Source organism: Protopterus annectens, chromosome 2.part1, assembly GCF_019279795.1.
Source record: "Protopterus annectens isolate FY-2018-M chromosome 2.part1, PAN1.0, whole genome shotgun sequence".
In the NCBI taxonomy this organism is placed as follows: domain Eukaryota; kingdom Metazoa; phylum Chordata; order Ceratodontiformes; family Protopteridae; genus Protopterus; species Protopterus annectens.
Window position 1 is genome coordinate 1,651,404,299 of NC_056729.1, and position 27,926 is coordinate 1,651,432,224.

Consider the following 27,926-nt stretch of genomic DNA (forward strand, 5'->3'; position numbering starts at 1 on the left):
AATTCCTCGTTGGTCAGATCCGACCACAAGCTAATCACCTTAGACATCCACATCCCTCCCCCACTCCCCATTAGGGAAACCACTGTAAAAAATTTCTCCAAAGCCAACTTCATGCTTCTTAAGACAGAAGTGGCAAATTTCACGACACCCATGCTGATGGACAATAGAGGTATGACTGCTGAATCCTACACAAATGCACTTAATAAGCACTTACACGAGTGCATGGATTGTGCAATCCCTAAGAGAACCAAGATGCTATCCTCCAAAAAAAGGAAGCCAATCTGGTGGTCCCCTGCCATAAACAAACTCTACAACAGAAGAAAGAAACTGTTGCAAAAAAGAGTAAAATCCCACGATTGGAGGAACTCCTTGGTCAGCCTCAGTAAGAAGCTGAGATCCCTCATAAAATCCTTCAAAGCTAGTTACGAAAACAAAATCACCACTGACTCTAAAGACAACCACAAAGCATTCTATAGCTATGTCAAGAATCTCAATGGCAACACTCAGATCTGCTCTGAGTTACAGCACAATGGCAATAAATATACAGAACCAACTGATATTGCCAACATCCTGGCAGATAGGTTCAGTGCCAACTTTACCCCCCTCTCATCCCCTAAAGGGCCCAGCTCTATACCGGAAGAATGCAAAGTTCCTGTAATCACAGCTGCACAGATAAAAAACACACCCTCCAAAGCCAAGAACACAGCATCCATGGGACCTGACAACATCCCAGGCTGCATTCTACATGACCTACAGAACGAACTGGCACCCCACCTAAGTACCATGTTCAATTATAGCCTCACCCCAAGCTATGTGCCCACTGAATGGCGCACAGCGATGGTTATCCTACTCCATAAAGGGGGAGCCACCACGGACCCTGGAAACTACTGCCCCATTAGCCTGATGAGCCTGGTCTGGAAGGCTATGGAACGTATCATCATGAAAATTAGAAACAATGACACTGGTAATCTCCAAACTTGGGACCCCACCCAGTTTGGGTTTGTAAAAGGCAGATCATGTCTCCTAAACCTGATAGACTTCTTTGAAGTGGTCACCAAAGCTGTAGATGAGGGCAAGGTGGTTCACACAGCCTATCTAGATCTCGCCAAGGCTTCTGACACCATCCCCCACTCTGGAATTATAGATAAACTTACTAAACTAGGTATAAATCCCTATGTCACAAGATGGGTTGCCAACTGGCTCACTGACAGAACCCACACTGTGAAAGTAGCAGACTCCAAATCCAACTTCAGACCAGTGACAAGTGGAGTACCACAGGGTTCAGTCCTGGGTCCTCTCCTGTTTGGTATCTACTTCTCTGAAGTACAGGCTAACACAGAAGGTCTTTGGCTAATAAAGTTCGCAGATGACTGCAAACTAGGAGCCATAATCAAAACTCCAAACAATGTGGACATCCTACAAAAGGGCCTGACTGAGACAGATGTCTTGTGTCAAAGCCATGGCCTCAAGCTCAATGCCAAAAAGTGCACCGTCATCTTTTTTGGTAAAAACTCTATACCCATCAACTACCACATAGACGGTAGTCTATTTAACACTGAAAGTGCGATAAGAGACCTTGGGACACAGGTGGGCAGTAGTCTCTCCTTTGATAATCACATCACCACAGTAGTCAGGAAGTCCTTCTATGTGGCACACATCATCACAAAAGGTTTCTCATCCAGAAAAAAAGAGGTCATTGTTCCCCTCTACTTGTCACTCATTAGACCCATTATAGAGTACAATGCCCCTTTTGGTATGTACCTCACGAGACATCTACAACAACTGGAAAGGCCGCAGAAATAACTCACAAAGAGGATTACCGGCCTCAAACAGATGCTCTATGCAGACCATCTCAAAAGACTCCAGCTTTACTCCATCGCATATCGCCTACTCATTGGCGATCTCTGCCTAACATACAAAGCTATTTCAAACCCTGAGCTTTTGGACCTGCTCCACTTAAAGAAATCCCAATCCCTCCGAGCTACACGCTCTAGGGACCTAAACCTTGTCACTACAATAAACAGAACATGCTGGAGAGAGACTTCCCATACTCTGGAACAAACTACCTATCTATATCAAACAAAGCTCCTTATTAGCACTCTTCAAGAAAAATATTGATGATTGGATGGGAGATAAGAAATTCACCCCGGGGATCACTTCTGTGGCCCTGCTCGACAGTGGTACAGGAAAATAATTTTCTTGGGTGATGAAAGCCACGGTACCTTTTGGCTAGGCTTATATAGGCCCTAGGGCCAATAGCCTAGTACCTACCACCTATGAACCTATATGAAGGGTTGGTGACAAGATAAGGCTGGTGGATGCAGTAGCTTCAACAATAGCTAGGAGTTTGGGGGTACCAAAGATCACATCCTCTGGTGATGGGGTTGAGCTTTCATGGGAAGAATGTCATCTGGGTGTACCATGTGACCTTGCACTGCCATCTTAGGTGCATGCGTGGGATCCCTGCTGTGGCATTTTAACAGAATACTGGCATCCATGACCCTTTGAGTGCAAGTCAGAGTGGAGCTGCAGGGGTATATGGTAGCTTTGAACTGTGTAACCCTGACAGGCTTGTCCTGTGTGGTGTACCCACAATGGAGCCTCAAGAGTGTTGGCTACATCCACAGGAGAGTCTATACCTAGTGGTGGGGGAAGTCATGGACAGTGTGGACAGCGAAGCTTTTTCCAGAATGACGTCCACCATCTGTGAAAGTCTGGCAAGTAATTGTGTGATCCCCATTTGCTCTGGGCACAGCTGTAGCCACTGGTTGCTTGCATCCACATGAATCCAAACTGACCCTTTCAGGAGTGCCTGCACCATATCCCATATACCATGTCACTCTGCCCATAATACAGAACTTCATGCAGTCCTTACCATGGTTGCCCCTCTTCATGAAGACCACAATGCATATTTTAACATTTCTGACATAGCATGAGTAGTGACCACCTGTGCCTAGATTACTGATCTACATATCTCAGGTCTGTCAAAATCTTGGGAGTACTGACATCAATAGCCACATACTATACTCATGCAGCTCACTGACACAGACCATGTATGATTGTGACCCTGTGTAGCAGGACTGGGACTGACATAAATGAGACAACCTTCACTGAAGCCAAGTACTGCCAGAAATTCATCATCAACCCCGAAGGGCTGTGGGTGATATGAATGTGCCCTCCACTGTTAATTTTCTCAACAAGCTGTCAGACTGGTCCATGGATTTGGGAACTTATGTAGACAGTGACCTAACTTTTGACCAACATGTGCCCATTGTTGTAAGAAACTCCTTTTATCTTGCACAACCTATAAACAAAGGGATTGTGTTTAGATCTTGGGATGTAAGTGTCCCACTTTACACAACCCTCATTAGTCCAGTCCAGTCATTGAATATAATGCCCCCTTTGGTGGGCTTTGGGGATGTTGGGGCATAGCCCCCCATCTGGGTGGGGTAGGGATGGTGTGGTTTAGGTTTTATTTCTTTTTGGATAAGTGGTTACCTACCTTGGGAAGAGATTTGTTGTTCCACTGTTTTGCTGAAATGGGATTTCGATATTCTTGTCTCGACTATCTCATCTTCAATGATGTGGGGTTTGACGAATTGAAGTAGATCCCTATGTATACCTTGTGCTGTAGGTTGACATTATTGCAACCTAGATGTCCTTGGATGACAGAAATGCATTTGTATTTGTCTGAGTAAACCATTCATAGGTGCAAACCAATCTCCAACCCAAATGACATGTGCCACTAATCACCTGTGGCATTTCTTACAGACACGCAGGCAGTCAATATCAGCACAGCTCATGCATGCATGCCATCACCAGGCATGAGGGAATTCTTACACTCCCTGGTGAGGGATGTTAGAAATTTCTTCACCTCTGTGTTACTACTCCACTCACAGTGGTATTCCTGTGTCTAATGACCCCCTATGCCTTAGTCCGGCTATGACATAACACAGCAGTGACCCTGTGATGCACCTATTGTCATATCATGTCCCCCAGATGTCATGCATCATTTCCTACCATATCTAATTTCAGACGGCCTTGTCATGGATGCACATGCCATGCAGGCACAGGGGCTGTTGTAGTTGCTCATTCTCATGTATGATGAACTTCTCCAGCCATTGCCATTCCTTTGGACTGATGCTAGGAAATATACCCCTGGAGTACTTATGTGGAACAGGGTGTGTGTGTGTGTGTGTGTGTGTGTGTGTGTGTGTGTGTGTGTGTGTGTGTGTGTGTGTGTGTGTGTGTGCGCGTGTGCGCATGTGTGTGCGTGACTGTCCAAGGCACATAGCAATTGACTCATTACTGTCTCCAGGCCCCTTACTGCAGCCACATCCCTGTTTGTAGCTACAGAGTAACCATTCTGACACTGTGCCATAGTTTGACAGTTGCTACAGAGTAACCATTCTGATACTGTGCCATAGTGTGGCAGTTGCTACAGAGTAACCATTCTGATACTGTGCCATAGTGTGGCAGTTGCTACAGAGTAACCATTATGATACTGTGCCATAGTGTGGCAGTTGCTACAGAGTAACCATTCTGACACTGTGTCATAGTGTGGCAGTTGCTACAGAGTAACCATTCTGATACTCTGCCATAGTGGGCTGCAGTGAACATATGATTGTTATCCATCATACTATGCTGGTATTATATTCTGTGCTTAGGGTACTGCAGGTCCACCATTCCATGTAGTGTGTCATGCTGTCTGTGAACATATGGCACCATGTGGCTTCAACTATCCAGTAGGAAAATAATTGAGTATGTATTCCCTCTGCTGGCCCCCCAACAGGATTGCAACAATCCCTGAAAGTTCCCTGTGCCCTATCATGCTGAGCCCCTCCAGGAGGACTGCATCCTCTCCTGCTTGCCCTTTGTGTCCTGTCAGGTTGATGCTGAGTTCTCCCAAACAGGTATGCAAAGTCTTTTTAGCCCTACTGCACATGAATAATCGGGAGTGTCTGCCTGTGGAATGTAAGTGCCCCCTTTATGAACTGAATACCTGGTACCACATTACTAGGGTGTTGAGTGATGCCCCTATATCAACCACTCTATCGAGCAATGCTGGCATAAATATAATGAATTGGACAAGTATCCCCCCAGACCTTCTATGCCATTGAGAAGTAGTAGCTAGGGAGAGACTGCCACACATCTTCTGCATTGCTGCTGTACACAGGCTATACCTGTAGCTATACTTGTTTTCTGCTGTTAGGGACATTCTGTGCTCATTATTGTTTGTTTTATATTTTATAGTGCTGCTGGAGATTGAAGAGAACTGGATAGCCTGCCAGAGAAGATGTGCAAGGGTCCCCAGGTGGCTGGATCTGACATAAATCAGCATGTTTTTGAAAAGTGAGTAGAATGAAAACCGAAGCAGACACGAGGAGAACCTGGAAAAACTCCAAACAGGCATTAAGTAGACAGCTGGATAATCACTGCAGCCATGTGCAGCCTTATGCAGCAATACACCAATGCAGCAATGCAACAATGCAGCAAGCAACAAAATGAATGCAATAAAATAGGTTACTGTTTCCTAGAAGAGTACAGTCATCAAGAAATCAGAGTTCCTCCGTATCCTGTAGGCGTATACCTATCTTTACAGGAGACCTCCCTGTACATCTAAGGTGAGTATACTTGTCAGTGTTTTAAAGTCTAATCATGAAGTCTTGATACAGCTTCACTGTTAAAGATAAGGCAGCAAGGTGACATCTACAAGTGGGCATGATTTGCTAAACAGCATGCAGTGTACATAACCGGAGATATTAAGAAGAGTTTGCAAAACATTACAAAATTATGACATATTTTCCATGTTTACATTAATAATACAAAAATGGAGCGTGGAGCTGCCATGTTGGAGGTGGTATATACAAGCAGTGGGTATTAGTAAAAATGACATTAAAACTTGCCAAGTGATGTGAAGTCATGTAAATGTTTGTTTGGTAAGCCATATACAATTATTAGCAATGTTTTCATAGCTGCATTAATTTTATAATACCTATATGACCTACAGGTGAACAAATTACACAGTCTTATACCAAACATTAAGGCATACAATGTTTCCACTGATAATTGCATATTTATTTTAGTTTAATATTGATTTAAAATATTATGAAAATAGTAAATGCATAATTTCCATATATCATGCCATACCACAAAACAGCAGTATCGTAGCTCCTTATAGCAAATATCACTGGAAAGTTTTTGTACAGGTGAACAATTCCCTCACTGGTATCTTGGATATATCCTGCACAGTTACAGAGATATAACACTTTAATTATACAATGCCTACCCTAAAAACGTGCACGCTGATTGGCCAGCCCAACCAGCGTGCCCGTAAATCCTCAATATACTAGCGGAAAAGGTCCGTCGCCCGGACTTTTCGTTAATATGAGCTACTAATAATAAGCTATGTTAAAAGAGTTTAACATAGCGACAGATAAAAAGCAACGGAGATCTCCGTTTTTAAAGCTTCTCGCTATGTTAAACTCCTTTAACATAGCGACACGGAGATCTGTCTCGCTATGTTAAATGAGTTTAACATAGCGAGACAGCTTTAAAATAAGCAACGGAGATCTCCGTTGCTTATTTAAAACTGTCAACGGAGAACTTGCGTTCTCCGTTGCCCACAACTCTGATGTACTGCGTAGGCATCGCAGCAGTACATCAGAACTGCCGTGAACACCAGACAGGTGCGGAAGGGCAGCAAAGAGGCATTATACAATGCCATTATTTAAGAAAAGTAATTATTTCTTTTCTTAAATAATGGCATTATATAACCACTTCTGGGTGTGGTAATGCTGGATTTACCCACGGTTGTCTTTGTTTGGTCCTCGGGCCCGCCCTGGGACCAAACCACGCCAACCGTGGGTAAATCAACATTATTATTGCTATATTGACCACAGCACTGGTGATTTTTAGCAAATTAAATCTTTTTCTTTCCTAAATATACAGTATAAAGTCAGCAGCTATAGACAGACCTTTGACAGTAACACCAGTGTGTAGCCAACTGTCCACCAATGAGTCTGCTCATGTTTTACATTATTATTTTTTTTTTTTATTCAAGAAACAATGGAATTAATTAAGTTAATGAAAAAGGCAACATCAACTTTATCTTTTTAGGCAGCATCTCAATGAACATTTGTTAGCAATTCACTACAATACTTTTGAATATTGCTTTCAGTGGTGCTTTTTCTATCTGTATTCTTCATTCAAGAGTGTGTGTGTGTGTGTGTGTGTGTGTGTGTGTGTGTGTGTGTGTGTGTGTGTGTCAGACTCTGTAGGGTCCTGCTGTATTTAGTGCCCTGTGTGTGTGTGTGTGTGTGTGTGTGTGTGTGTGTGTGTGTGTGTGTGTGTGTCAGACTCCGCAGGGTCCTGATGTATTTAGTGCCCTGACTTCCTTACCATGGTGTTATGGTCATATCATTCTGTGTAAACAGTTACAAATATTTAGTGACCTCAGCAGGAGTACCTAATCAAAGCACTTCCCCTATAAATACACTACTGAAACATATGAACACTGCAACAAGGCCAATACTATATATTTTAAAATGATTTCTCATCACAATTAACTGCACCAGACAGGCAGATGGTGGTCTGCTGCAGAGTAGTCTGTACTCCAAACCTTGTTACGTAGATTCAAAAAGCCCTTATCTAATAGTATGAAGTACAAAGTTTACACCTCCAGAACTTACTGGAGTCTAGAAATACAGATGTAACTGTGGTTTCTTATTATGGAGCCCTTGACTGTCCTACGTTCTCATAATCATGGTTTTACAGACATCTACAAGTGGGTAAGCAGTCAGGTACATAATAAATAGCTCCCTCATATAGAAAAATGGTGCAGAACAGCTATAGGCCTCCATACATACAGTGTTCAGAGACAAAGGCAAAACGCCTCTTAATTTTTTGATCGTTACTTAGGCAATAAGGGCACGTGGCTCTACGGCACAACATTCAAACATGTGGAATACTTTAATGCGCTAAAGATAATAATAACAATAATGTTTATAAACGTTCAAGAGCAGACAAAAGAAAGCATTGTTTATGCCCATTTCAGAGCTAAGAACTTGTACTTGTCAAGGATAAAACAGTCAGTATTCACTCGATATAATAAATTATATAGAAACAGGAGTTTATAAAGTATGTGTGTTATTGATTATGTTAAACAGGTTATAGCGTTGCTCTTTCATTACTTTATTTGTTAACTGGATAAGTGAATTGTACCTTGTAGATATTTTCAGTCGTGGCCTATTCCATGAAAGCCCAAATGCAATAAACATGAACAATTTAATGATGTCAGTCAATCAACGTGCCTGTGGGAGCCAACTCCATTGGTACAAAGGATAACACCAACTATAAGTCAGGTGACTTGAGGGAACCCACTGGAGCTGATGAAAGTAAAAGAGAAGTAACTAGGACCTGTATGGGGGACACTCTTCTGGGAGAGGGTTGGGGATGCCATACTGGTGAGAGATGGGATACTCGCTGTAGCCTTGGTGTAGACTGGAAGTCAAAGCAGCCCTGCAAGACACGCAGATGGGTGTGAGAGGTAATCAACACCCTAAGACCAAGGGTGAAGTTTAGCAAGTATAATGCCAGGATGTAAAGGGGGGGATACGCCCATAACTTTGTAAAGTGCAACACCCTTCATGTGTGGTTATGGTGGTTCCCTGTCCTGCTCATCTCCTGCAAGCTTCACTTTGTCTATAAAGGGGTGGGGGGGGGTCAACATGACTAGCTGAATAAAAGAAGTACAAACTGACAAGGAGTGAGGTTCATGGGGGAAAAAGAAAGATCAGCTCAACTCATACAAGACTAAAAAGGATTTGCACGCACAGGGACACCCACACAGAAAAATTATAAGCATAATGCCTTTGGGAGGCATTGGGGAGACACCAGAGCAAATCCTTGCAGTCATACACAGAGCATTCAAACCTCATGCAGACGATGACCTAAAGTCAGGATTAAATGTTAATAAGTGTTTACTAATTTAAGGATAAGTGCTACGCCATCTAACAAAATTAATCACAACAATAACAGTACTGACATTATAAAAAGTTAATTTACAAGTCCACGGGTGCCTGATATATAAATGTATAAAACATGTCTAAATAAATCACAAAATAGCAAACACAACAAATAAATATTGAAAGTTATCTGCAAATTATTCAAATTGCAGAAGTGAAATGGTGGCCCACAAAGATAAGCTAGAATAAAACAGTGTTGTTTATGGAAGAGGGTTTTCCCCCATACCCCCTCAATGGAGGGATTGTGGGGTACTACTTCCACATAACAACAACAACAACAATGCTGTGATGTTTAAGGGTTTTCGCAGTACCCCTCAATAAGGGGAGGCTGGGGCTACCACACCCCGCATAATAATATAAATTAATTCTGAAGCTCTACTACTTCAGAGGTAAAGAAAATCCATTATAGTGGTGTCAGAACTGACGTTTAACTTTGCAGTGGTGTTGAGGGCTTTCTGCCCCACATCAGGAGATGAAGTGGACTAAGACCCCCCCCCCTCCAGCAAATACAATTATTATTGATTTATTTTCCTTTAATTTAGTCCAGTTTTGGTATGTCTTTGGCATGTAGTTTCTTCTCCCAGAACACAGCAGGTAACCACAATTTAAAGGATGGATTAGCAGTCATTAAATGGCATAACAAACATTGTGTGTGTGGTAAATAAGTCTGCAAGGTACAACAGGGTTTTTTTGCTTGCAGTTTTTGGAGGATGTAAGGATTTTTAACTAAAGGTGGTAAGATTCCCATTTATAATATTTTAAGTATTGTTAGAGAGTGTGGCTTACCCATCATATTTCACGATATTCCTCATCTAGGGCACATAGAAAAACATTCTGGTATATAAAGGTTAAGGTCTTCACCTGAGAATTACAAGGTAGACAGTTTAAGTCTGACATTTGGTTACTGTCTAGGCCTGTAATAATCTGCACACTAACAGCCTGGTGATTGCCAGTGAACTATTTCTATTAGTTGACAATTTTTAAAAAGGCTGTGGACTGGCATAACTGTTATGGTGATTACCTCACAGACACAAAGAACAAGGCTTGAGTCTCACTTTGGGAATCATGACTAGGCCTTAAAAAGCTCCCTGAAGTCATTAGCCTAGTAATCACCTTTGAACCTAAACATTTGAGAGGAATTTAGAAGTACTGGATGCCAGAGAAAAATCAATTACTTGTACTTTACATTTAACTTTTGTTGAATGGGTCCCGAAGATAAACCACTCAAGGACTTACATCAGCAGTGTTTTTTTTTTTTTTAGCTGTAACAGTGATATCTATCAAGATGGTCTGAATCTACATGAAAATTAAATGTTTGCATATTCACCTGTAAAATAAACTGCTCCTTTTACACTGTTTCCAGCACAGGGTGCTAAACACTGAGTGCAGTCTTTTAATATTTCAACAAACTGTCACCATGGTTTAGCATTTAAATATTGTATTTTAAGGACATCAAAATAACTGCCAAAATCAGTTTCCAGACTTCTCAGCAAAAAGTAATACTGATTTAAACTGTTTGGAAAATGAATACAATGCATCTAAAAGTAAGACTGTATTCAATGTATCAATAAACTAAAGTGCAAATTTGTTTAATACTTACCCTAATATAGTTAGCGTTGATGTAATCATAATTCATTATTGTTTCATCGAGTTCTGTAAGTTTAACCCTAGTAGTATCAACTAAAAATAAAATAAAAAAATATATCAGTAAGGTCAACATGCTTTTAAAGCAGACAAAAGATGCATGCAACTCGCTCCTGGAAAACGTGATGTAAAACAAAGCATAGGTTTAGTAATGATATAACAAACTAAATATTGAAAGCCATTAGCAAATCACTGAAATGACAAAGGACAACTATTCTAGATAAATTTAAATATAAAAAAAACATTCTTCCACCATTGTTCCTACTTGTAAGACAGAAACTCTTCTGATTTGAGAATATGTTTTATGAATCTGTCCCATGAGCTACTATCAGTATGCATTGGATACTGTACACTTGATAAAACTTTGAAGACAGGTTAGTCCTGTTGATATTCCAGTGAAAGAACATTAATTTGAATACACCATTTAATTTACATTCTTAACATGTTTGCATACCATAACCACTGATTTTAATTGTTCAGCTTGTTTTAGTTTCTTCCCTGTGGAAACTCACGGTGTCCTGTGGTATATATCCTTTTATTTAAGGTTCCAAATTACCAGACACACTGTCACCACACTACATGCATATGGATAAGAAAGCAACACCAGAACTCTTAGCCAGAAAAATGCAGGTCTCTTCATAGTTTCATAGTACAGTACCAGGCTATCTGCCCTAGGGCATTTATAAGCCTAGCCATAGTGTACGTGGCTTTCACCATGCCATGTAATGATATAAAAGTGTACAAAATAAATTTAGTTTACTGTGCCTCTGTCTAGTAATGACACAGAGATGACCCCCGGGGTAAACCTACGATTACCCATCCACTCGTCAAGATTTCTCTTGAAGAGAGCCAGTGAGGGGCTCTGCCTAACATGGACTGGGATCCTGTTCCAGAGTGCAGGAAGCCTCTGGGTTATGAATCTGTCCCTCCAGCATGTCCTATTCATATTTGTGCTGAGGTTTAGATCTTTAGCTCTCGTGGCTCTGATGGATTTGGATTTTTTGAGGTGGAGCATGTCCATTAATTCCGGATTGGACATGGCCTTGTACGTCAGGCACAGATCACCTCTGAGCAGGCGGTATGCTACTGAATAGAGCTGGAGCTTCTTTAGTCTGGCAGCATATGACATATGCTGTAGACCCTTGATCCTCTTGGTGAGGTACTTTTGGGGTCTCTCCAGCTGCTGCAGGTGCCGGGTGAGGTACATACCAAATGGGGCATTGTACTCAATCATAGGCCTGATAAGGGAGGAATATAGGGGTACAATGACATCCCTTGATCTGGATGTGAATCCCTTCATGATAAGGTGGGCAAGGTAGAAGGTCTTTCTAACCACTTTGGCGACGTGGGTGTCAAATGAGAGGTCACTGTCAACTTGGGTCCCCAGGTCTCTGATTACTTTTTCCGTACTTAATGGATTACCCTCTATGTGATAATTTTTGGGAACTTTGTTTTTCCCAAAGGGGATGACTATACATTTTTTGGCATTTAGTTTAAGGCCATGACTCCGGCACCAGTCGTCTGTTTCTGTAAGGCCCTTCTGAAGGATGCATGTGTCAGCTGGTGTATCGACTATGGCGCCTAGTTTGCAGTCATCTGCGAACTTTGTCAGCCACAACCCCCCTATGTTTGCCTGCACATCTGAGAAATAAATGCTGAACAAGAGGGGTCCCAAGACAGAGCCCTGTGGGACTCCACTTGTGACTGGCTTAGAATCTGACATAGCTCCAGCTATTCTGACTTTGTGGGTTCTGTCTTTTAGTCTTAAGAGTACCATGGGTCAGCTCATGACTGCATGTTATCCTGCTAAAAAAAAAGACACTCCAACCCGCACATCTGGATCTGCCATGCACTTCCCCCACAGGCCAAGACGGGGGAAAACACAGTATGTCCATACCGTGGCAGACTTATTTATTGACCGATTCATTCATTTATTGTATTTATTTGCTTAACTGATTTATTGTTTGCATTTATTAATCAGGACGGTCAAGTGGTCCAGTCACAATCCAGGCCAAATGGGAAAAAAATGGCACTAAACAGTTAAAAATATATGAATATAATGCAACTGTTAAAGCAACAATCAGATTTCACACATAATTGAGAGTCTCCTGCTTCATGCACACACACAATGAGCTTTGCTTTCCCATTTTGGACTGTTTTGACAGTATTTTTTCCCTGGACGGCATAAACAAAATGCCATGGACAGTGACACTGCATGCCCCTTTAGTGACGACTAAGCACCATGGACAGTTTCACTGCATGCCCCCTTAATGATGACTAAACACCATGGACAGTGACACTGCATGCCCCCTTAATGACGACTAAGCACCATGGACAGTATCACTGCATGCCCTCTTAATGACGACTAAGCACCGTGGACAGTTTCACTGCATGCCCCCTTAATGACAACTAAACACCATGGATAGTATCACTGCATGCCCCCTTAATGACGACTAAGCACCGTGGACAGTTTCACTGCATGCCCCCTTAAATGACGACTAAGCACCATGGACAGCGACAGTGCATGCCCCCTTAATTACGACTAAGCACCATGGACAGTGACACTGCATGCCCCCTTAATGATGACTAACCACCATGGACAGTGACATTGCATGCCCCCTTAATGATGACTAAGCACCATGGACAGTGACACTGCATGCCCCCTTAATGACGACTAAGCACCATGGACAGTGGCAGCAGCAGTGTTCTAAGATATACAGTATGGAACAGAGTATTGTACATAATGTTATTAAAAAGGAATTACGACTATATTTAGTCTGAGAATTTTACATATCCTTACATGGCAGAATATTTTTATATCTGTTCTTGCTTTTATTTTCAAGTCTTTGTCCCTCTTTTCTGGGATATAGGAATTTACATTCTTGTTGCTGCAGGACCTGCAAAAAAAAAAAAAAAAAAAAAGATGGAATTGTCATCTATAAATCTATCAATAAATTAATCAATCACTCATAAGTGAATGAACAGACTTGAGACATATGATAGATAAATGTATAGTTAGAATCAGCTGTGCATGGCTAATAAGAAACAACATTGTCTTTATTTTTATCTATGCAATCTGAGAAGTTGAAAAGCTTGTCACTTTCATAACTTTATTCTGATGTTTCACTGCTTGGCTTTTCTCACGGACCCAGTAAAACAGTTTGTGACCTTCTGGGTCAGTAACAGCAGCTAACAACTTAACAGAAGTGATCTAACCTGACCATGTACTGCAAAAAATGTATTCTTCCCACTAATTCCTACTGTTGTCAGTCATGTAGCATAGGATTCTGGAATGTGCACTAAAAACAAAACTCTAGCTATAAAAGTTAAGCACATCTGTTTATATATGTTTTAACCTGGACCTTATATGGATTCCTTCCAGCAGTAATGTCTGGCTGAATGACTTGCACAAAGTTTCACAGGAGGCAAATAGAAGCATAGCTCTCAAGTGTTCAGCTCTAGAATTAGGGACAGGTGCAAAAATAAAGGGGATCAAAGTCCCCCTTTATTGAGTGTGAGGGCAGTACCAAGGATAAAATGGTGGAAATTGAAAAAAAAAAAAAAAGGGTAATTGTGAGGTGGAGTTCAGGGATGAGTTAAGACAGGCACTGGGTGGCAGTGAAGAGTTACCAAACAGCTGGGTAACTTCAGCAGAGCTAGTAAGGGAGACTGCTAGAAAGGTGCTTGGTATGACATCTGAACAGAGGAAGGATGAAAAGGAGACATGGTGGTGGAATGAGGAAGTACAGGAGAGTATACAGAGAAAGAGTTTGGCAAAGAAGAAGTGGGATTGTCAGAGAGATGAACAAGGTAGACAGGAGTATAAGGAGATGAGAGGCATGGCAAAGAGAGAGGTGGCGAAGTCTAAGGATATGGCATATGAAGAGTTGTATGAAAGGTTGGACACAAAGGAGGGAGAAAAAGACCTGTACCGATTGGCTAGACAGAGGGACCGAGCTAAGAAAGATGTGCAGCAGGTAAAGGTGATAAAGGATAATGAGGGAAACGTACTCACAAGCGAGGAGAGTGTGTTGAGCAGATGGAAAGAGTACTTTGAGGGGCTGATGAATGAAGAGAATGAGAGGGAGAGAAGGTTGGATGATGTGGGGATAGTGAATCATGAAGTGCAGTGGATTAGCAAGGAGAAAGCAAGGATAGCTATGAAGAGGATGAAGAATGGAAAGGCTGCTGGTCCAGATGACATACCTGTGGAAGCATGGAGGTGTTTAGGTGAAAAAGCAGTGGAGCTTTTAACCAGATTGTTTAATGAAATCTTGGAAAGTGAGAGGATGCCTGTGGAATGGAGAAGAAGTGTTTTGGTACCGATTTTTAAGAATAAGGGTGATGTGCACAGCTGTAGTAACCACAGAGGGATTAAATTGATCAGTCACAGTATGAAGTTATGGGAAAGAGTACTGGAAGCTAGGTTAATAAGGGACGTGATGATTAGTGATCAGCAGTATGGTTTCATGCCAGGAAAAAGCACTACAGATGTAATGTTTGCTCTGACAGTGTTGATGGAGAAGTACACAGAAGGTCAGAAGGAGTTGCACTGTGCTTTTTTTAGACTTAGAGAAAGCATATGACAGGATGCCTAGAGAGGAGTTGTGGTATTGTATGAGGAAGTTGGGAGTGTCAGAGAAGTATGTAAGAGTGGTACAGGATATGTACAAGGGTAGTGTGACAGTGGTGAGGTCTGCGGTGGGATTAACAGATTTGTTTAAGGTGGAGGTGTGATTATATCAAGGATCAGCTCTGAGCCCTGTCTCATTTGCAATGGTGATGGACAGGTTGACAGATGAGATCAGACAGGAGTCCCCGTGGACTATGATGTTTGCAGATGACATTGTGATCTGTAGTGAGAGTAGGGAACACGTGGAGGAGATGCTGGAGAGGTGGAGATATGCTCTAGAGAGAAGAGGAATGAAGGTCAGCAGGACTAAGACAGAATATATGTGTGTGAATGAGAGGGAGGATAGAGGAATGGTGAGGATGCAAGGAGTAGAGGTGGCGAAGGTGGATGAGTTTAAATACTTGGAGTCAATAGTTCAGAGTAACGGTGAGTGTGGAAGAGAGGTGAAGAAGAGAGTACAGGTAGGATGGAGTGGGTGGAGAAGAGTGTCAGGAGTGATTTGTGACAGACGAGTACTAGTAAGGGTGAAAGGGAAGGTCTACAAGAGGGTAGTGAGACTGGCTTTTATACGGGTTGGAGACAGTGGCATTGACAAAAAGGCAGGAGTCAGAGCTGGATGTGGCAGAGTTAAAGATGTTAAGATTTGCAATGGGTGTGACGAGGGTGGACAGGATTAGGAATAAGTATATTAGAGGGTCAGCCCAGGTTGGAAGGTTTGGAGACAAAGCCAGAGAGGCAAGATTGCGTTGGTTTGGACATGTGCTGAGGAGGGATGCTGAGTATATTGGGAAAAAGATGCTAAGGATGAAGCTACCAGGTAACAGGAAAACAGGAAGGCCTAAGATAAGGTTTATGGATGTGGTGAGAGAGGACATGCAGGTGGTTGGTGTGACAGAGCAAGATGCAGAGGACAGGAAGAAATGGAAACAGATGATCCGCTGTGGCGACCCCTAACGGGAACAGCTGAAAGAAGATGATGATGATGATGATGATGATGTTGTTAAACTTGATTTCTGTGTTGGTAACTGCATTTAGAACACAACCTAGAGCTGATGACTGAATTTCCTGCCTGCATTTATTTTTAAAATCGTTTTTTCTTAAAACTTGCATTTTATCTGTCTCTGGCCTAGCACTCAAGTGTGGGGTCATTTACTGCACTGTTCTAACTTGTTGATATGTGTGAACCTCTGCTTTCCTTAAAAAAAAAACAAAAAAAAAAATCTTGCTTTTTTCCCACTTTTCTGAGATTTAAAAAAGTTCAGTTAGAGATTTGCTGTTCTGAACTGTTTGTAAGTTTCTTGGAGACCATTGTTTGCTTGGGCTAAAGGGAAATCTCTTGTTCATCAGTGGCAGTGATAAATATTGAGCAGCCTGCCTGCCCCTGTGGGAGTGGTTACTGCCTTGAAACTGTAGTTTTATTGGCCATTTTGGGTCAATTCCTAACTCCTTGATCTCCCTCTCTTAAAACCCTCTTTTGCGCGGTTTTGCGCATAGGGCAACATCGGGCAGCGCCGCCTAATTGGGTTTAAACTATTCCTGGCTCCACAAAGTCTGCTCTTCACTTTTTCCCTTAGAACTGCTCTATCTCTCAAATTAGACACCATATTCTCATTCTACGGCCCCTCACTGGTCCAAATAAGTAATTTTACAAGTTAGCATTAATAAACCATTAGCACTATTTACTGTTATACTCTCTACGATTACCTTGTCCCCTATTGGTCCGTTTTAATTCAGTTCCCTATATTACTGTAGCATGTCCAAAGGTCAGTCAATGGTTTCCTCTCCAGTCCAGCTGGTGAATCTGGGAATTTTGAGGCAATGTTACAACTGTCTCATGTACACAGACAACCCTCTCCTCCTCCAAACAGGTTCAAATATATGTCAGAGATGCAACTATATAGCCAAACTGGAGGCTGAGCTCTCTCATCTCAAAACTGGTGTAACTAGTCAGGAGGAGAAGGTAACCTCACACAACACAATTCCAGTATCACATAGTCCCACCACAACAGGAAACCAAACACATAAAAACACAAAAACATACTCGGAGGCTCTAAATAAAAATCTACCTAAGCAACAGAGACCTCCAAAGCAGAAATCCAAGCAAACGCTACCCCAAAACAAAACACTTACAACACATAGCACACAAAATCAGTGTGCCAAGCAGTCACAGCCCTTAAGGCTGAATAACACACCTGATACTCTTGCAATAGGTGACTCTATTGTCCGACACACTGACGTCCCGCTCACAAGGCTGAATAAAGAGAAGGTCACAGTGAGCTGCCTGTCGGGCGCTAGGATCCGCCACATAACGCAAGCACTCAGGTCACTCCAAAGCAAGTAGTCGACTTATATACATCCATACCGCATATAGAAGCAGTAGAATGGGTCACTTTGATGCTTAAAGAATTAGGTGCTTCAAAAAATGAAATGGATGTAGTTTCTGAACTTCTAGACATTATTCTGACATCTAATTATTTCATGTTTAATGAGAAAGTATACTTACAAACACAGGGTGCAGCTATGGGGTCACCATGCGGGGCAACAGTAGCCAATCTGTTTATGGCATACTGGGAAAGGAAATTCTTATTTGATAACATCATGATGGAGAAAATTAAGTTATATACTCGATACCTTGATGATGTCTTTGTCCTATTTGCAGGGGATGAAGTTGAAGCTATTTCATTTGTAGAATACTGTAACAACACTACCCCCTTTTTAAAATTTACATCTACTTTTTCTACTATGGAAATAGACTTTTTGGATGTAAAGCTTTCTAAGGATGTTATTAATTTTGAGTATATTTCAACAATTTATAGAAAACCAACGTACTGTAATTCATTTCTACATTTTAATAGTTCACATCCCTTTAAACAAAAAAGAGCTATTATTAAAGGACAATTAATAAGAGCAGCCAGGATGTGCAATAGAGATATAACTTTTTATAAAGAATGTAATAACCTTGAAAATTTTGGATTTTCTATTCAAGTTATTTGTAGAACTTATAATCAGAGCCTTGCTATACTAGTTTGGAAGTTGGCGTACTTTTTTACGTTTTCAAAGTTTGTTTACTTGTGGAGTTGTACCGTCAGTATGTCGTCTGACCAACTTCCGAATCCTGTTAGTCCTAGGCTCTCCAACCCGGTGGCTGAAAACGACAGTTTCAGCTTGTATGCATTGTTACGGGACCTTTCGCAACGGATGGATGTCATTACTCTAAAACTTGATGTTTTAGAAAAACGTAACCTTGCTGTTACTGGTCCAGTACTAACAGCAGCCTCAGTGAGACAAACGACCGCCCAAGGAACAGTAAGGGGTACCGGTGATGTTCTACACTCGAACAACACATTCACAGGGTCGCTACCACCAGGACAAGCACCTAATATCGGACGAACATCGCCACTACTTAATGATGTTATCCCACTCTCTGGAGAAATATATGATCATCATTTTCCACCATTGGAGAATAACCAACAACAACATGGGCTAATAGGTGTTCCTAAAGTAGACGAGTGGATTAATAACGTGGAAAATATGAATTTTGTTTTGGGACAGGAACAACCGGCCAGAAATCCTACTAATGCCACAGTAAGTAATAATACAATTGTAGATAATTTAAAAAACTTTGATTCATGGCTATTAAAATTAAAAAGACTGCAACTTGAAGTAAGATATTTTAGACAATGCCAATTAGAAAAATTGGTTCCTAAGGGGTTAAGGTCTTCCTTTTGCCCCACTGGACTATTCTTTGACCTTGACTTCAATAAAGAACTTGCAACACTTTTTGATACTCAAGGTTTACAGCTCTAAGACGTCTTAATTAAACATTATAATATTCAAATAGATAAATTGACTGAGGAGGTGGCTAGTGTGGATACAGCACTAAGAAATGATTTAGATTTTGAACGTTACAAGTTTGATTATGCTCATATTTTTTTCGAGCATAGATTTGTTCATTGAAAAATCTAAAGCTACTAAAAAAAAAAAAAAAAAAAAAAAAAAAAAAAAATTATTGAGGGACAGAACAGCATACCTTAATAATACAGCTTATTTGAAACTTAATGGCCCTATTAATACTACTACTGGAGACATAACAAAAGGGAGACTGGATCAGGACTCTCCTCCGACTGCGGATATCTCTGACTACCATTTAGACGAAGTAGAAGCACCAAGTCTAAGACGAAGTAATAGAATACAGGACAATAATAATAAGAATGGGCCTCCCCAGTATACGAATAATAGACAATATTATCACAATAACAACTCTAATAATGGCCATTTTTTAAGGCCACAGAACTCCAAATTTCAGAAGAAGAAATGGAACAAGACCAGGAACTAACAGCTAACTATGGTATTATTAATGAAACTTTAGTATCTACTGTTATATCATCTGTTCCGGAAGTTGTAACAACAATAGACTCTCATAATAACAACTTACAAATTCTGACTAATAAGAAAGGAGATTTTAAAATTTACAACTTCTCAAGTATACAACTGGATCCTTGCTTAGTCGAATTACTTGCTTATGGGAACACTTTTGTTCCTACGAGGAACTGTAATATTCCAAAAACTTTAATAGATTTAAAATGTTTTGTGAGGAAACTAAATTTACATACGTTGTTTCACAATACTGATATGATACATGATCGTAAACTAAAATTAGCAAGTACTTTTAACCCTCCTTTACACCCTGTTTTAGCAACTTTTGAGAAAACATGTGAGGTGGATATTAGGAGCTTATGCCAAAGTAAAAAAACATCAAAAAGGTATGTAGAATACAATACCTCAAAAGAACAAATGGAATGTCTAAAGCAACTTTGTGCCTCAGCAACTAGGGTCACAAAACCAGATAAAGGAGGTGGCCTGGTAATTTTTGATAACCACTCATATATAGAAGATGGAACATATATTATCTGGTCCAGCTTATTCTCTTTCTTCTATTAATGAGCTGAATGTTTCAAAAACAAGGATTAGAAGTTACTTTAGAGACATGCTCATCGAGGGTAGAATTGATTTAGATACATTTAACTATATTGATATTAGTATGCCTAAGAATCCTGTGATTTTCGGCATACCGAAAATTCACAAGGACTTGTATAATCCACCATTGCGTGCATTAATTGATGGTCGGCTATCTATTACTTATCCTTGTGCTCAGCTAGTAGAAGCAATCTTGGCTAAATACTTGAAACTGATCCCTCACGTATGTAAGGACTCATGGTCTTTTCTCAGTAACATGAATAATATTGTCTTGGACAATTCTTTCAACTTTCTTACAGTCGACGTAGTCAACTTATATACATCCATACCGCATAAAGAAGCAGTAGAATGGGTCACTTTGATGCTTAAAGAATTAGGTGCTTCAAAACATGAAATGGATGTAGTTTCTGAACTTCTAGACATTATTCTGACATCTAATTATTTCATGTTTAATGAGAAAGTATACTTACAAACACAGGGTGTAGCTATGGGGTCACCATGCAGGGCAACAGTAGCCAATCTGTTTATGGCGTACTGGGAAAGGAAATTCTTATTTGATAACATCATGACGGAGAAAATTAAGTTATATACTCGATACCTTGATGATGTCTGTCCTTTTTGCAGGGGATGAAGTTGAAGCTATTTCATTTGTAGAATACTGTAACAACACTACCCCCTTTTTAAAATTTACATCTACTTTTTCTACTATGGAAATAGACTTTCTGGATGTAAAGCTTTCTAAGGTTGTTATTAATTTTGAGTATATTTCAACAATTTATAGAAAACCAACGTACTGTAATTCATTTCTACATTTTAATAGTTCACATCCCTTTAAACAAAAAAGAGCTATTATTAAAGGACAATTAATAAGAGCAGCCAGGATGTGCAATAGAGATATAACTTTTTATAAAGAATTATAACAAAACAAACGACTGCTGAGCAAAACAATGAAGGGTGCTAAAAGTCCTTACGTCAGTTCCAAAATCAGTATGACAGTCCAATAATTCACTGTAAAATAGTCCAATAACGAAGTAGTCAAATAACTTAAAAACTCGGATTTATTATAACAGAAAGGTAAGCTTTTCGCAAACATGCTTCTTCAGACCTTATTACAGAGAAAAACAAAGACTAATGATTTAAATACCTAAAAAGGCCAAAACCACAAACAATATTTAAAGAAACAAAACCTATTTTAAAGACATATTAAATAATCATATTTGACCATATGTCTAAACAGGATATATTGAAATCACTTGATCAATCATATCAATATATAAATATTAATAACAAACAATTACAAAAGTTAAACTAAAATTTCTGACGTCCTAATCTCCTGGATTTCAAGAGTGGACGTATGGGAACTTTACCATTTAACCCTGGTGGTAAATCAGCCCTAAATTTGATGATCCAATTGATCTCCCTGGTCTCCGTGTAATTTTCAATATCCCCTCTCCTATGAGTAGTAAAAATCTGTTCTAAAATCCTGAACTTAAACTGATGATGTACCACCAGGGTTAAATGGTAAAGTTTTTTGTAATTGTTTGTTATTAATATTTATATATTGATATGATTGATCAAGTGATTTCAATATATCCTGTTTAGACATATGGTCAAATATGATTATTTTATAATATGTCTTTTAAAATAGGTTTTGTTTCTTTAAATATTGTTTGTGGTTTTGGCGCCTTTTTAGGTATTTAAATCATTAGTCTTTTGTTTTTTCTGTAATAAGGTCTGAAGAAGCATGTTGCAAAGCCTTTACCTTTCTGTTATAATAAATCCGAATTTTTAAGTTATTTGACTACTTCGTTATTGGACTATTTTACAGTGAATTATTGGACTGTCATACTGATTTTGGAACTGACGTAAGGACTTTTAGCACCCTTCATTGTTTTGCTCAGCAGTCGTTTGTTTTGTTATAGTTCTTTTCCAGTTTTTGCTGCATACTGCTGAGCATTTACTCCGCAAGGCTTTTTTATTTTGGTTTTTATAAAGAATGTAATAACCTTGAAAATTTTGGATTTTCTATTCAAGTTATTTGTAGAACTTATAATCAGAGCCTTGCTATACTAGTTTGGAAGTTGGCGTACTTTTTTACGTTTTCAAAGTTTGTTTACTTGTGGAGTTGTACTCCAAAGCAATTTGACTCAGTCATTGTACATGCTGGCGTGAATGACCTGAGACGTACCTCCCTTGACTACATGAAAAGAGACATAGAGGAGCTCTCTGATCATGTAGCCCAGGCCGGTATGACCCTGACCTTGAGCAGCATCTTACCCTCACCTAGAATGATGCCACAGTATAAAGACAAAATGATCGATTTTAACAATTGGCTAAAATTTTGGTGTCATTCAAAGAGGATCCAGTGTCTGTCAGCCTGGGATGACATGCTCGACAAGCCACGTTGCTTCGCTAGGGATGGCTTGCACCTGTCACCCCTGGGCTTTCGGATATTGGCAAAGGCTCTTGCCACCCCCATAGTGTCTTTTTTAGGCAAGGCTCAAAAGTCAAACCCACCTCCATAGACAGCACAAGGAACAAGGAACAAGAAACTAGGGGTAATGCTGCTAAACGCCAGAAGTCTTAACCTCAAGATGCATGCACTCGAAGCTCTCCTCAGTATGGAGAACATCGATATCTGTGCAGTGACAGAAACCTGGTTCAAGGCTCCAGAGAGCACCCCAGCACTACCAGGTTGTACCTCATATCATGCTTTTTGGCCCCAAAACCCGGACCGAACCACAAAAGGAGGAGGAGTTTCCATATTTATCAAGGATATCCACACCTCCAGGTTAGTGGCATTGCACGAAGTATCGGAGACCATCCATGTGCAACTGACAGTGGGCAAGACTGCTTTTCAGTTTATAGCATTCTACAGACCACCGTCACAAAGTCAGGAATCCCACTCGGCTTTCCTGAAAACATTGGAGAACATGAAGATCTCTCCGAACACCATTATATTGGGCGACTTCAACTACCCAAACATAGACTGGGAGCATTACTCAAGCCCCAGTACCTTAGCCCAAAGGTTCCTGGAATTTATAAACTCAAATGCTATGGAACAACTAGTCACCATTCCCACAAGAGGGGAAAACATACTAGACCTGATCATTACCAACATGGGGACTCTATGCTCCATACCAGAAGTATATCCCTCATTGGTAAGATCAGACCATAAATTAATTTCACTGGATATCCACATCCCAACCCCACCCCCAGCCCAGAAAACCACAGTGAAAAACTTCTCAAAAGCGAACTTCGCACTTCTCATAACCGAAGTGGAATCCTTCAAGGCCCCAGGGCCAGTGGAAACTACGGCCCAAACTGCAGAATCCTATATAAACGCATTCTACGGACATCTCCAGGAATGCATGGATCATGCTATCCCAAACAAAATCAAGACCCAATCATCCAAAGGCAGGCGTCTGGTCTGGTGGACCCCAGCCATAAATAAACTGTACAACAGAAGGAGGAAGCTACTACATGATAGAGCAAAATCCCTAAAAGGGAAGGCATCTCTGATCAGTACTAGCAAAAAATTACAGTCCCTCATAAAATCCTCCAAGGCCAGCTTCAAGAGAAAAATTGCACAGAACACTAAAGACAATCATAAGGCTTTTTTCAGTTATGTTAGGAACCTGGGATGCAACTCCCAGACTTGTTTTGAGTTGATTCTAAGCGACAAAAAATACAATGAACCCACAGACATCGCCAATATCCTGGCAGACAGGTTCAAACCCCCCCCCCCTCCCCCCCAAAAGAGCAAGTATCTATCCCGGCAGAGTGCAGCCTCCCAAACATCTCTGATGATCAAGTGAAGGCCGCCTCTCCAAAGCAAAAAACACTGCTTCCATGGGACCAGATGGCGTCCCGGGTTGCGTCCTACATGAACTCCAAGAAGAACTAATCCCTCAAGTAAAACTGCTGTACAATCTCAGCCTCACTACAGGATATGTGCCCAAAGAATGGCGTACAGCAACAGTGGTCCCACTCCACAAAGATGGCACCTCTGCGGACCCTGGAAACTATCGCCCCATAAGCTTGACTAGCCTAGTCTGCAAGGCTATGGAGAGGATCATCATGAAACTCATAAACAAAGACATTGGGGACCTACAAACACTTGATCCTACCCAATTTGGCTTCGTCAAGGGCAGATCCTGCCTTTTGAACCTGGTCAACTTCTTCAAAACTGTCACCAAGGCCATAGATGAAGGGAAGGTAGTCCACACAGCCTATCTGGACCTCCCAAAGGCATTTGACACAATACCCTACTCGGGCATCATAGATAAGCTATCCAGCCTAAATATAAACCCCTATGTCACAAGATGGGTCGCAAACTGGCTCAAAGACAGAACCCACAGAGTCAGAGTTGCTGGAGCCATGTCAGACTCGAAACCGGTCACAAGTGGCATCCCACAAGGTTCTGTCCTGGGACCTCTCTTGTTTGGTATTTACTTTTCTGAGGTACAGGCCAACGTGGGAGGACTATGGCTCACCAAGTTCGCATATGACTGCAAACTGGGTGCCATAATCGACTCTCCAGCTGACACAAACATCCTTCAAAAAGGTCTCAGAGACGGATAACTGGTGCCAGAGCCATGGTCTAAAGCTAAATGCCAAAGAGTGTACAGTCATATCCTTTGGCAAAAACAATGTGCCCACAAATTACCACATAGGTGGTAACCCATTAAGTACAGAGAAAGTAATTAGGGATCTGGGGACCCAAGTTGATAGCAATCTCTCCTTTGACAACCACATTGCCAAAGTGGTTAGAAAGACCTTCTACATAGCCCACCTCATCATGAAAGGATTCACATCTAGATCAAGAGAGGTAATTGTGCCCCTTTATTCATCCCTCATCAGGCCCATCATAGAATACAATGCCCCCTTTGGGATGTACCTTACCCGACACCTGCAGCAATTAGAAAGACCCCAAAAGTACCTCACCAGGAGGATCAAGGGACTCAAACAGATGCCATATGCTACTCAGTTAAAAAAACTCCAGCTCTACTCAGTTGCATACCGCCTCCTTCAAGGCGATCTATGACTGACATAATAAAGCTATGTCCAACCCAGAATTAATGGACATGCTCCACCTCAGTAAATCTAAATTTCTTAGAGCCACACGCTCGAGGGACTTGAACCTCAGCACAGAAATAAATAGAACATGCTGGAAGGACAGATTCATAACCCAGAGGCTCCCTTCGCTCTGGAATAGAATTCCAATTCATGTTAGGCAGAGCACCTCACTGACTCTCTCCAAGAAGAATCTTGATGAGTGGATGGGGGATCGTAGGTTTGTCCCGGGGATTACTTCCGTGTCATTATTAGACAGAGGCACAGTAAACTAAACTTTAAAAAGGGCACAGTATACTCAAATCAAGGGGTGGTGTAAGCCAAACACAATCGGGCTAGGATTATAAATGCCCCAGGGCAGATAGCCTAGTATGAACCTATGAAAGTCCCAAGCTAGGAATGATTTCTTAAATATTGTTTTAATTCACTTAGAAATTATTTCATTAGAAAAAGAAGCATGAAACTGCAATGCATGTCGTTATTGGATGTGAATAATGCTTACCAATTTACCAGAAAATCAAACATTTAAAAAAAATAATAAAATTTTGCTAGAATCTCCCTATGTTCTGCTTAGCTGTAACAAAAAAGAAAGTTACGCTGGTTTCCTGCCTTTCCTGTAACTAGTCTAGTCCAGATAGAGATTTGCTGTATCCAGGACTGTTTGTAAGCTCCCGAGGTCCCCAAGCTTTCTGTGTTGGAGGGAAGCCTTCTAGCTTATCAGTAGGAGTGGTAAGCACTAGGTAACCTGTCTACCACACAAGGACTGGCTCTGGCCCAGAAATTATAGCTATTGGCCATTTGGGCAGTTTTTCCATCTCTCTCAACTTTCTGATTTAAAAACCTGCATTTACACTTGTTTCTTTCCTGTAACTAGTCTAGTTCAGATACAGATGCTTAGTTTTAGCACTTGAATTTGCTTATTCATGCTCAGCACTTGTTCAGAAGTTGTTGTAAGCACTAAATATGCTACAAATTACTACAACACTCAACCTTCCTCATTACCTAGAAGAAAACAGTTTTTGTACTTACTTTTCTCACTTGCTTAGAGAAAAACAGCTCCTGTACTCACTTTCCTCACTTACCTAGAGGAAAGTAGTTTTTTATTCCGGCATGTCCAAGGGTCAGCTCCCAGTGTTCTCTCCTGTCTATCTGATGAATCTTGGCATCTTGGGGCAATGTAGCAATTGCCTAATGTACACAGACAAACCTCTCCCTCCTACCACCCAACACTACAACCTATGAGAGATGCACTTATCTAGCCAAACTGGAGGTAAAGCTCTCTTCAACCAAGACTGAACTTAACAGTCAAGAGGAGAAGGTAAACACTTGCACCCCACCACACTCATCACATAGTCCCACTAAACCTACACCATCAAAATTCAAAAATAGAAACACAAAAACATTCGCGGAGGCTCTCAATAATAGTCTGCTCAAGCAACAGAGACCTCCAAAGCAGATATGCAAGCAAACTCCACCCCCCAATACAACCCAAATGACACGGGTCTACTTCTATCGACAACCGGCATTCGGCCGAAATCACCGACTAGAAAACCAGAAACCGAACACACAACAACCGACAACGTAAACACCAACACCATAACACCACACCATACGAAAAAACAACACAGTACACTACAACACATATCTGACACATAGCCCACAGACCCAGTGTGCCACTCAACCACAGCCCACAAGGAAAAACAATTTACCCAACACACTAGTCATAGGTGACTCTATAGTCAGGCACACTGATGTCCAACTCACCAGGCTAAACAAGGAGAAGGTTACTGTCAGCTACCTGTCGGGTGTCAGGATCCGAGACATAACCCACGCACTCAGGTCACTCCACAACAAGTACAAATATGACTCTGTCATTGTCCATGTTGGTGTGAATGACCTGAGATGTACCTCCCCGGACTACATGAAAAGAGACATGAAAGAGATCTCCAATCTTGTAGCCCAGGCAGGTATGACCTTAGCCTTGAGTAGCATCCTGCCATTGCCCAGAATATCACAGAACAAGGACAAAATGACTGACTTCAACAATTGGCTAAGCTTCTGGTGTCATTCTAAGGGGATCCAGTATCTGTCTGCCTGGGTTGTGGTTGACAGATCACGATGCTTTGCTAGAGATGGCCTGCACCTGTCACCACTGGGATTCCAGATACTGGCTAAGGCTCTTGCCGCCCCTAAAGTGCCTTTTTAGGAAAGGTTCAAATGACAAATTTACCACCGTAACAGGAACAGGCAAGCAAAAACTGAGGGTAATGCTACTCAATGCTAGAAGTCTAAATCTCAAAATGCACTCCCTCGAGGCACTGCTTAAAATGGAGAACACTGATATCTGTGCAGTGACTGAGACCTGGTTCAAGGCCCCAGAGGGCACCCCTGCATTACCAGGCTATAATTCATACCACACTTTTTGGCCACCTAACCTCGACTGGAACACCAAAGGCGGAGGTGTGTCCATCATATTCATTAAGGATATACAGACCTCCAGGCTAGTTGCTCAGCATAATGCACCCAAGGTCATCCAAGTGCAACTAACTCTGGGCAAAACTGCAATCCAA

At 41.2% G+C, this 27,926-nt stretch overlaps 1 protein-coding gene across 1 annotated transcript in view; it reads right to left on the reverse strand.

Moving 5' to 3' along the window:
- LOC122794574 (tyrosine-protein phosphatase non-receptor type 11-like) overlaps nt 1-27,926 on the reverse strand; it is a gene marked incomplete at its 5' end in the record, with an annotated part of 1,649,855 nt that overhangs the window by 315,027 nt on the left and 1,306,902 nt on the right. Inside the window, 2 exons of the mRNA XM_044063080.1 lie at nt 10,627-10,706; nt 13,471-13,567. Of these exons, the coding sequence (XP_043919015.1) occupies nt 10,627-10,706; nt 13,471-13,567 (177 nt within the window). The remainder of the gene's footprint in view (nt 1-10,626; nt 10,707-13,470; nt 13,568-27,926) is intronic.